Source organism: Colobus angolensis, unplaced genomic scaffold (assembly GCF_000951035.1).
Source record: "Colobus angolensis palliatus isolate OR3802 unplaced genomic scaffold, Cang.pa_1.0 Scaffold96, whole genome shotgun sequence".
NCBI classification, from domain to species: domain Eukaryota; kingdom Metazoa; phylum Chordata; class Mammalia; order Primates; family Cercopithecidae; genus Colobus; species Colobus angolensis.
In genome coordinates, this window is record NW_012123598.1 from 3013106 (window position 1) to 3024317 (window position 11212).

General features: G+C 52.1%; 2 protein-coding genes across 2 annotated transcripts; both read right to left on the reverse strand.

The window, feature by feature from the left end:
* Positions 1 to 245: 245 nt before the first annotated feature.
* LOC105504948 (leukocyte immunoglobulin-like receptor subfamily A member 6) lies at positions 246 to 917 on the reverse strand. The gene is made up of 4 exons (XM_011932594.1): positions 848 to 917; positions 761 to 762; positions 494 to 566; positions 246 to 403 (listed from the first exon to the last, which is right to left on the reverse strand). Exons 1-4 carry the CDS (start codon positions 915 to 917, stop codon positions 246 to 248), a joined length of 303 nt encoding a protein of 100 aa, XP_011787984.1.
* Positions 918 to 4882: 3965 nt separating this feature from the next.
* On the reverse strand, positions 4883 to 10864 carry LILRB4 (leukocyte immunoglobulin-like receptor, subfamily B (with TM and ITIM domains), member 4). The gene is made up of 14 exons (XM_011932500.1): positions 10804 to 10864; positions 10444 to 10482; positions 9913 to 10161; positions 9722 to 9757; positions 9254 to 9538; positions 8808 to 9107; positions 8446 to 8496; positions 8117 to 8167; positions 7368 to 7484; positions 6987 to 7062; positions 6867 to 6904; positions 6555 to 6607; positions 5493 to 5651; positions 4883 to 5413 (listed from the first exon to the last, which is right to left on the reverse strand). The coding sequence occupies exons 3-14, from the start codon at positions 9944 to 9946 to the stop codon at positions 5267 to 5269; spliced, it is 1347 nt and encodes a 448-aa protein (XP_011787890.1). The 5' UTR covers positions 9947 to 10161; positions 10444 to 10482; positions 10804 to 10864; the 3' UTR covers positions 4883 to 5266.
* Between the last annotated feature and the right edge of the window lie 348 nt (positions 10865 to 11212).

An 11212-nucleotide genomic window follows, 5' to 3' on the forward strand; every position in this document is an offset into this window, starting at 1 on the left:
TGCAAATGTGGGTCACCATGATGTTTTGAACACATGGTGTTATCTGGAGGTGGCCATCACACTTGGCACAGGTGGTGACAAAGAGAAGACGGTGGGAATCACCATATTGAGTGAACCCAGGTTTTAATGACTGGCATTTGCACATTAAAGCTTGCAGGCCAGGCCATTTAAGCTGTCTTTTCTGTTAGAAGAAAGGTGGTTCAGGGATTGTTTCTTATTACTGGAAAATTACCGTTACTATCTGCCTAGAATACTTTCTTAGTAACTCTGGTATTACCAGGAGGCCACGAGGGGAACAACAGGTTGGGGTAAACGCTCTGTGAGGCATAGCACCTGTAGGTCCCCGCATGGGCTGAGGTCACAGGACTCATGGAGAATTCAGCCTTTACCACTGAGTGTGGGACTTTGGTATTAGATACGAGGGTGGGGTCTTGCCAGCTGCATCCTCCTCAGATGGAAGGAAAGTGTCCATCCACCCACCTCTACATCTGACACGGCAGGGTCACGTTCTCCCCTGAGGCCACCGTGGGGCCTGGTTGCACCGAGAGGGAATGTCTGTCATGAATCTGTTCTAGAGATAAGAAGGATGAGTGAGGAGCCGCACCACCTTGTTCTGAGCTGAGACCTCCTCAGGCCTCTCTCTGGGACCCTCAGTCTCTCTGTCTCTGTTTTCTCTGAGTCCCCCTCTCCTTGCCCAATCCCTCCTCTCTGCCTCTCCCTCCCTCATCTCGGACCCCCACCCCTCATCCTGGACCCCCACCCCTCATCCCGGCCATCACCACCTGGGCTCCCCCGGCAGGGCCTGTGCAGAGCCTGGGTCCCTGACTGAATCCGCTGGGCTTCTTACCTGTGATCAGGATGTCCAGGGGGTCACTAGGGGCAGACCTCCTAGAGGAGAGGTTGTGTCCACTGAGCATCTGTACTGGCCCCCATGAGAGATGCTCACAGGGCCCAAGGGGAAGTCATCCTGGGAGAACTTCTGGCCAGACCTCTGGGGAAGGTGATGTATCTTTTTCTTGAACAGAGAGAATATTTTGTAGCCAACATCAGAGCAACACCAGAGGGTCAAGCTCTCTCCATGGGCCATGACACGGCCCTGTGGTCAAATGGGAGGGCTCCCGAGGCATACCTGGAGTGTGCGAGGAGCCGGGACTCAGGGGGCTGGTTCCTTCCAAGCCCCTTCTTTCACCAGGTCGCCTCCAGGTATGGTCAGAATCCAGTAGGCTCCTGGAGCTTTTGGTCTCAGGTGATAAAGTCTGCTAAACCAGACTGGTAAACCTCCCCCTGTGGTTAGAGGTCATGGGGTCCACCAGGATCAGGGCTTGGAACTGTCCATTGGACTGTGTTTTGGGGTCCAGGAGACAGAATAGCCTGTGTTCACCTTCCACAGTCAGAATGGACCTGTCAAATCCCAGCCGTGAAGGACGTAACGGGGTCACCTTGCCTCCTGAGGTCAGGACAGAGCTGGGCTGAGCTGAGAGGGCGGGTTTGCTCTAGAATCCTAGAAGAGAAGGAAGCACTGTGTTAAATGGGACTCACACCTCCCACATCATCCCCAGGGCTGGGCTGTGAGAGGGAGATGCGCCTGAGAGCCGACCCCATTCCTGAGGGCAGAGCCTGGGCCTGGGACCCCTGAGTGTCCTCTCACCTGTCACCACAGTGACCCTCTCACCTGTCCAGAGGGTCACTAGGTTCTGACAAGCCTGAAGGGCTGAGAAAGTGACAGGAATATCACTGTGTGTAGTGCAGAAATGCAGGGAAATAGGGGAAGAAAGCAGAACTCCTCCACTGACCCTGGATTGTGGGTGTTCTTTCTACCAAACAATTCTCTGCTTGGGCTTCCCTTTTTTTGTTACTATTTTCTAACAGTCTCCTCCACATCTCCCTAGAAACGGCCCTTGATTCATTTCTGCCTCCTCAGTGCCCCTTGTCTAGTTCTCAGAACCTTCCTCCTCCTCTTTCCGTGGTCCTGCCTTCAAGCCTTAGGGACAGTGGGTGGGTTAGCACTCCAACTTTGAAAGGAAGGCTAATCTTTATTTAAATCATCATCTGTCATCCATTGCCTGTGGCCAGGACTTAGCAGCAAATACACCTGGTGCCTTCCTCAGTTGGACCCTTTCCAATGAGGCTGACTGAGGGCTGAGCACACATGTGCGTGAGAAGTCCTAGGAGTTCAGCCAGAGTGCAGTTAGAACCTGTCCTTGCTGAAGGAGGAGGGCGGAATAACCCTTGCTCGAAAGTATATGCTCTCGCCCCTTCTCTTCAGCATAGTAATAGAAGTCCTAGACACAGCAATTAGGCAATAAAAATACGCAAAGCGCCCAAATCAGATAAAAAGTGATATTGTTTCCATTTGCTGCCATGATTTTATATATAAAAATCCCTAAAGACTCAACCAAACAACTTTTAGAACTGATCCATGAATTAGTAGAGCAGGATACAAAATCAACATGCAAAACTCGGTAGCATCTCTGTACACTAAAAACAAACTATCCAGAAAGAAATCAAGAGAAAAATTACACTTACAATAGCTAAAAAATTACTTAAAATTAAATTTAACCAAGGAGGTTGAATAGCTCTGTACTAAAATCTTTACAACATTGATGAATGAAATTGAACAAGACCCATATAAATGGGAAGGTAGCTTATGTTCGTGGTCTGCAAGAATTAACATTGTTAAAATGTTCATATTACAATAAGAACACATGGACACAGGGAGGGGAACAACACACACTGGGACCTGTGCAGGGAGGGTGGAGGATGAAGGGAGGGAGAGCATTAGGAAAAAGAGTTATGCATGCTGGGCTTAATACCTAGGTAATGGGTTGATAGGTGCAGCAAACCACCATGGCACATGCCTACCGATGTAACAAACTTGCATGTCCTGTACATGTACCCTGGAACTTAAAAAAAAGTTTATACCTGCAGACTCAGTGCAATTCCTATCAAAATTCCAAGGTCATTTTCCACAGATATAGAAAAATAATTCTAAAATTTGAATGGGACTACAAAAGGACCCCAAATAGCCAAAACAATCTTGAGCAAAGGGGAAAAGGGGGTATCACACTATGGAATCCCCAAATATCCTACAAAGCCACAGCAAGGAAGACAGCTTGGAACTGACATAGAAACAGGTACAGTGAGGCCCGGGCGCGGTGGCTCAAACCTGTAATCCCAGCACTTTGGGAGGCCGAGACGGGCGGATCACGAGGTCAGGAGATCGAGACCATTCTGGCTAACACGGTGAAACCCCGTCTCTACTAAAAAAAAAAATACAAAAAAAAAGTAGCTGGGCGAGGTGGCGGGCGTCTGTGGTCCCAGCTACTCGGGAGGCTGAGGCAGGAGAATAGCGTGAACCCGGGAGGCGGAGCTTGCAGTGAGCTGAGATCTGGCCACAGCACTCCAGCCCGGGCGACAGAGTGAGACTCCGTCTCAAAAAAAAAAAAAAAAAAGAAACAGGTACAGTGATCAGTGCAACAAGGATGAAAACAAAGTATGAAACACACACATTTATGGCGAATTGATCCTCAACAAAGTTTCCAAGAACAAGAGAAGGCAGTCCTTCCTTATAAATGGTCCTGGGAGAACTGAGTCTCCATGGAATGTGGAGGTCTGGGTCCTCCCTGGGCTAGTGGATGGCCAGAGCAGCGTATACGCTCAGCTCAGCTGACCTTTCTCTTTCCTGGGAGGAACGAGGCTTCATTATTTCCTATTTGAGGGTTAAGTTGTGCAGCTGGGCATAGGTCACATCCTGGGGATATTCATATGAAGAAGAATGAAATTGAACCATTATCCCATGTACAAAAATGGGTGAGAGAAAAGCTTCAAGACGTTGGTCTAGGCAAAGTTTTTTGGATATGGCCCTGAAAACACAAGCAACAAAAGCAAAAATAGACAAAGGGTGTGCCTTCTAACTAAACAGCTTCTGCACAGCAAACAACAGAATGAAGAGACAACTCAGAAATGGGAGAAAATAGTTGCAAGCTGTATACCTGATAAAGGGTTAATATTTAAAAATATATAAGGAACTAAAACAACGCAACAGCAAGAAACCAAAAACTACTTGAAACACGGGCAAAGGAGCTGAACAGGCATTTCTCAAAAGAAGACATACAAATGGTCAGCAGGTATATGAAAAGGTGCTCAGACAAAAGCTTTGTCTGCTGAGATGATAATTTTTTGTTCATTTGGTTAAAACCCTGAATTACATTGATTGAGTTTTTGAAAATTAAGCTACCCTTGCTTTTCATAAACAAAATTAAAAAATAATAAAAAACCAGTGTGGTCATGATATATTGTCTATTTTATAGAGACATGAATCTTACTTGTTAATATTTGTTAAGGGATTTATATTTCTGTGAGAGATCATCCATGACTTTCCCATTTTGTAGTGTCCTTGTCAGGTTTGGGTATCAGCTTGTTCCTAGTCTGATAAAATGTATTTGTGTAAATATACACAAAATAATCTCAGGGAAAATTTATGCAAGTTTCTGTGTGTGTGTGTGTGTGTGTGTGTGTGTGTTTCATGAGTGCATAAGAGTTTGTAAAAACCACCAACAAATCTTCCTGAAGTGGCATTTACTTTGTGGGAACATTTTTTATTACAGGATCAATGCATTTTATATATGTTTATGTATGATGATTCAGTTTTTCTATTTATCTTTATGTTCATTAAGTAAACTGTAATTTTGAATATTTCATCTATCTCATCTGCATTTTCTGTTATGTCGGCATAGAATTGCTCAGTTTTCTTTCACCTTTGTAAAGCTGTGTGTAGGGTCTGCAGTGCTGCCTCCTATTTTGTTCCTGTATGGAAAAGGGTGCCTGCTCTTTTTTTATTCTTATTTTTCTCAGTGTGGCCGAGTTCCATGTATCATTAATGTTTTCAAGAATAAACTTTTGACTTTATTAATTTTTCCTTATTTTTTGTTTGTCCTCATTAGAAGCTCCCATTTTCCCAGGTCACTGGTTTGATGTGTAATATTTACATGATCATTCAATTTAAAACATTTTCTGACTTCTGTTTTTTTTTTTTTTTCATCAGTTAACTCATTGTGAACTGAGAAGTCTGCTACTTTGTTTTGATAATGCCGGGATACTATTTATCTTTGCAGAATCAGGTGAAGCCCAAAGTTCCCAGAATCTTCTAGTGGCCTGTGTTAGGGGTCTAGGCTGGCTGGGGTTCAATGATGTCCACTAGGGGCAACTTCCATGCCTTCTAGGGTCCTGAGTCTCCGTGGTTTGTGGGGTCTGGGTCCTCCCTGGATTAGTGGATGGCCAGAGTGGCATAGACACTGGGTTCAGCTGAAGGTTCCTGTTTCTGGAGTGGAGGAGGCTCAGTTGCCTCCCGTCTGAGGGTCAAGCTCTGCAGCTGGGCGTAGGTCACATCCTGGGAGGCTTCAGGTGCAGCAGCCTGCAGTGGGGGAGAGTGAGAGGGAAGGAACGTGGTGGGGGTGGGGGAGGGCTGGGGGCCTGGAGAGGAAAGGACCAGCCTGAGTGTCCATCTGCCTGTCCTCTTCCGCCTGTGTGTCCTTTGTGTCCAGGAACTCCTTGGACAGTGGGGAGGGAGGAGAGGCCATTTCTCTCCTAGGTCTGGAGTGTTTCACCTGGGCGTACGTCACTGCCTGGGGGTCTTCATCGTGTGGGCTCTGCTGGAGAAAGACACTGGTGGGGGGTGTCCTTGAGTCCCCCTGACCCTCTGGAGTTCCCCTGACCCCCTGGAGTCAATTTTCCTCACTGTTCCCAGGGTGATCTGACTACATCCCTTTCCTGATGGAATCTCAGGGATGCCCTAAGGCCGTGGAGGGTCTGGCCTCTCCCTCCCTGCGGTTCTGGCCTCTCCTCCTTACTCTGACCTGGCCCATTTGGCTGCAGCCTCACGCCCGCCTTCCTGCAAGAGCTCGCTGCTGCCTCAGGGCCTTTGCACGGCTGTTTCCTCTGCCTGCAGGGGCTCGTCCATTAGAGGATCCTGTGGCCCCCTCCGTCCAGGCTTCTCAGATGACAGCTGAGCAGACAGCCCTCCCCTTACATTCACACTGGCCCCACTGCCCCACACTCTCTGCCCTTTCCCTGGTTTATGTTTCTTACAGCACGTTGCACTCCTGGACACAGGCATTTATTTGCATTTTGTCTCCCACCTCGAGGTGAGCTCCGGAGGCGGGGGCGGCTTTGCTCCCTGCTGTGTCTGCAGCTCCCACCGGGAGCCCGATCCACAGTGAGCTCCCTGGGAACACTCGCTGGATGAATGAATGAAGGGAGCCCAGGGGACCGGGGTGGTTCATTTATTCCCCATCCTCCTGAGGCCTGGGGAGCGCTCTAACAACCAGAGGGCCACACAGAGGAGGAGGAGTGGGAAGGGGAGCCGGGAGGAGGCCCGCGAGGTCCCAGGACAGCAGGAGAGAGTGAGGTCACAGCAGGCGGGAGGCAGCGTGCTGGACAAGGAGGGGTCCACCGTGACGATGCTGAGAACCAGGGGAAGGAGGACAGAGAAGTCCTGCAGGATTAGATCTGGCACCAGGAGGCCTTTGGTGCCCGGGACAGGGGCGGGGTCTCACCTGACTGTCCAGCTCCACCCCGTCCTCAGGCTGTGTGTCCTTCACGGCAGCATCTGCTGGGCCAGAGCAAGGGGTTCGTCTCCTGGGAAGGTTCCCTGGGACCTCTCAGTCCTGCCGGACCCTGCCCTGTTCCCATTAGGGCCACTGTGATGCAGGGAGGGGCTGTGATGTGCCTGAGGTCCCACAGTGTGGGTTCAGACCACCTCCCACCGAGTCCCTGACCCTTACCAGCCTGTACTCCTGCCCCCATTGCTATGGAAACTCTGGGGCCCGCCTCTCCACCCCAGGTGTCCCCCTCTGCCTCTCACTTACTGGAGTTTTCTCCCTGGACGTCAGCAGCTGGGCCGGACCTGGGGGAGGATACGGGAGTGTGAGGGGCAGTGAGGTGGCTATTGGGGTGGGTGGGAGTCTGAGGTCTTCTGGCAGAATTACCTCCTCTGTAGGCCCCCATCCTTGGGTTCTGCCTCTGCAGCCCCTGGAGGACGTTGGAAATCAGCCTGTCTCTGGGCTGGGAAAAGGTGTACAGAATCTCAGCTCTCGGAATATTAGAACCACCTGCCTTGCACATGCAACTCAAGAGGACGACAAACCCGAAAATACACTTGCAAGGATGTTTTAAATCCTTCCTCAGTTTAGAAAAACCGAAAGAATAAAGCACTTCCGTTATGCCCTTCTTTATTTTCTTCTTTCTAGATTTTCTCACTGGGAATTTCTGGAGCAGTTTCTAAGCTGACCTCTCCTATCTGCAGTCTCTTTGGCTGGTGCCCTGAGCCCACCCTGCATCAGCCCACGGGTCGCCAATTTCCTACTTACCTGATGTCCTGTGTTTGCCCTGACGCCAGTGTTGGAGGAGGAGGAAGAAGAGGAGGGAGAGAAGCAGGATGGAGACCACCAAGACCCCGATCAGTACCTCCCAGTGCCTTCTCAGACCTTGGGCGTGATGACATCAGGAATGGGGATGATGTCACTGATGTGAGCACCTACTGTGCGTGCACCTACTGTGTGTGCTGGGTATTTCTTTCATTACCTCTAACCCTCACAGCAGTCGTGCAACTTGAGATTGCCACCCTCTCTCTACCCATTTCACAAAGGAGGAAACTGAGGCTCAGAGAGGGGAATCGCCTGCCCCGTGCCCCCGGCCAGGAAGCAGCAGAGCTAGGAAGGGAACCCGAGACTCTGACCTGCAGCCCTTGTTCCCTGCACCAGAGCCAAGCCGCAGAGTTGCAGGGAAAGAGCCTGATCATCTGAACCACAGCCCTGCTCCCCTCCCCTGCCCCAGGTCACCGTCACCGCTGCAGGTGGAACAGGACAGGCCCCTGCGGAATCGACTCTGGGAGGATTCCCTGGGAGGCCTCCTCTCCCAGGAGGTCACAGCTGGGAGTCAGAGCTGAAAGGAACATTCCCACCTGCAGGTCTCTCTCCTTTACACCTGGAGAAACTGAGTCCCAGGCAGGGGAGGGATCTGTCCACATCGCCATCTCCAGAGGAGCCTGAACCTAGGACACAGCCCACCCCTGCCTCCCCGGGACCCCATCCACCTCCCACTCAGAGCCCCCACTCACCACTCTGGGGGTCTGACCCTGTAGGCATGAGGGGCTGGTCCTTAGGGCCTGCTGGGTTAGAATAGGGACGTGAGGGCTGGGGCTGCCCTGTCCCCCATCTCAGCTCGGCTTCTCCTCCCAACATCTCCCTCCGCCTTGACCCCTCACCCCGCATTACCCAGCCTCAGGGCCTTGGGAGGCGGTAGTGCCTCCCAAGTCACTGCCCGACTCCCACATCCCCGGAAGCAAGCCCAGCTGAGAATTGGAATGAGGACTTAGATCCACTGAACGTGTCTTGAGACAGGCCTCGGGCTTTGGAAACTCTCTGGACAGTGGTCTCTAAGACTCACCAGCTGCTGAGATGGACCTTGTGGGTGAGCGGCTGGGACTCTCCAAGGATCCTGGGTAGAAGGACAAGAGGAGGGTGAGAGTCTGGGGTTGCCCCGGAGTCTCCACCTTAAAAGGAACCTCTTCCTACGTCTGTCCTGTGGCTTCCCAGGGACCATATCTCTCCCTTCCTGGCACCTTCTGGACCCCAGGTAAGGGGGAAGAGCGTGGGCATGCCTGGGAGGACCCCGTTGTCCTCCTCCCTGCTGAGGGCTGAGTCCCCACTGGCTAAGCCCCCCTCCCTCCGTCCCTGCCCAGAGCTCTCCTGGGGGTAGGGCCTGAGCTGAGCCATTGAGCTCAGAGAGGACAGGGTCAGGAGCCTCACCTAAGACTGTGAGCTCCAGGGGGTCACTGGGGTGTGACAGCAGGTAGTGGGAGAAGCTGCGTGAGCTGATGCACCAGTAGGTCCCCCCATGCGCTGAGGTCACAGGGCTCATGGGGAATTCAGCCCTGTGCAGCTGAGCTCCCCGCTCTGATCTCAGATGCAGCACGGGATGGGCCGCCCCCTCCTTAAACAGAAGGAAAGTGTTCATCGGGCTCCGTGACTGACACAGCAGGGTCACGCTCTCTCCTGAGGTCACAAGACGACTCGGCAGGACTGAGAGGGTGGGTTTGCTGTAGGCTCCTAGGAGAGAAGGAGGCACCGTGTTTCATGGGCTCCCACCTCCCACATCATCCCCAGGACTGGGCTGTGAGAGGGAGATGCCCCTGAGAGTTGACCCCCTTCCTGAGGGCAGAGCCTGGGGCTGGGACCCCTGAGTGTCCTCTCACCTGTCATCACCAGGTCCAGGGGGTCACTGAGCTCTGACCAGTCTGCATGGCTGTGATAGTAACAGCGAAATCTCCCTGCATGTTGATGTGTCATGGATGGGATGGAGAACTTGGCCTTGTTCCTGGGTTTCAGTGGGTTCTGTCTGTCCCAGGGGGCTGGGCTTCCTTCTTTATCCAGACAGTACTCCTGAGCCTCCAGGGTCCCCCGACACCAGATGGTCACGGGGCTCCCCCAGCTGATCACAGAGCCAGGCTCAGCCCAGAGGGCGGGTTTGGGGAGGGGCCCTGGAAGGAAATCAGAGGCTACATCCCAAGACATCCCCACACTCAGATCCCAGCTCCCAGTCCCAGGACCCCCGTCATCGTCATCAGTCACCCAGAACTGCGGTCTCCTCTCACAGCTGCCCATGGGTGGCCCTTTGTCCCCAGGGAGGAGGAGGGACCTGGGAGAGCTGGGGACAGACTCACCTGCCTGCACGTGGGTCCTGGGGCCCAGACTCAGCCCTGGAAGAGAGTTCCCTGTGAGAGGTTTGCCCCTGAAGCCTGAGCAGGTCCTCTCTTTACCCTGAGATTTTTGAGTCTCCTAAAGAACCAGGGCCTGGCTGTGAGGAAAAGTTCTTCCAAGACTCGGGTCTCCCTTCCCCCTCCCTAAATCTCACCTAAGCAGCACAGGACCATGAGGGTGGGAGTCATGGCGTCTCCTCCCGGTGGCCCCAGCTGTGCAGATGGATGAGTCCTCAGTGCCGGCAGGACAGAGAGACACACGGTGTGTGGCCGCTCGGAGGCTGGGTCCTTCTAGTCATGGGGTTGTTCCATCAGCAGCCCGCAGAAAGGGAAACTGCCCTCATTTGAACCCTAGCCTGGCTTTCATTTCCCCAGGGCTAGGTCTGGGGCAGGCACCAGGTTCTCTGCAGACATTTCAGACAGAAATGGGGTCTCTCTGATCCCAGCCTGCTGTCTCCCTGATCTTAATTCCTCTCTTGTCCAAACATCAACCCGTATGTATTGTGTATTTGCAATGTCCCTGATGCTGGGGGTACATCACTGAACAAGTGAAACAAACAAACAAACAAACAAACAAACAAAAACCTGTGTTTCAGAGCACAGGTGAACCATAAACCTTCCTATTGCTGCCATAACAAATCACCACAAGCTTAGTGGCTTAACATAATGTAGGCTTATTGACTTACCATTCCAGAGGTCACAAGTCCAAAATGGGTCTCCTTGGGCTAAAATACAGTTGCCATCAGAGCCGTGTCTTCCTGGAGGCTCCAGGGAGGAGCCATTCCCTTGCCTGTTCAAGCTTCGGCAGGCTCCCACATTCCAGCCTCACCATTCCTTCCATCCTCAAAGCCACCAGTCCCGTTATCCGGCCCCTGCTTCCATCCACTCACCCCCTTCTCTCACTCTGACCCTGCTGCCTCCCCCGTTTCATTTACTCAGCCCCTTGTGTTTACATTAGGCCCACCTGGATAATCTCCCCAACCCAAGATCCTTAACTTAATCACATCTGCAAAGTTCCTTTTGCCACATAAGCTTCCCCTATTCACAGGGTCTGGGGCTCAGGACGTGGACATCTCTGGAAGGTCACTATTCTGCCTCCCACAGGCCTTCAGGGACTCCTTTAGCCAAATCTCGCAGAAACCACTTCTATGTGATGACGGAGAGCGGCTGGGCACGCCAGTTGAACGCTTGGTGGGCCAGTGTGCAGCCAAGTCGTGGTTGGCTACTGATGTCCCATGGGGCCCTGCGTACGTGAGGCCAAACGTTCCATCTCTACCAGAGCCCAGTAGCCACCTAAAAACTGTCGCAAAACAAAGCTCATTCTCTGCAGCGCTAGCACGATGTAGCTCCAAAATCTTTTATTTTTTCTTTCTTTTCTGAGATGAAGTCTTGCTCTGTCGCCCAGGCTAGAGTGCAGTGGTGTGATCTCAGCTCACTGCATTCACAACGCCTACC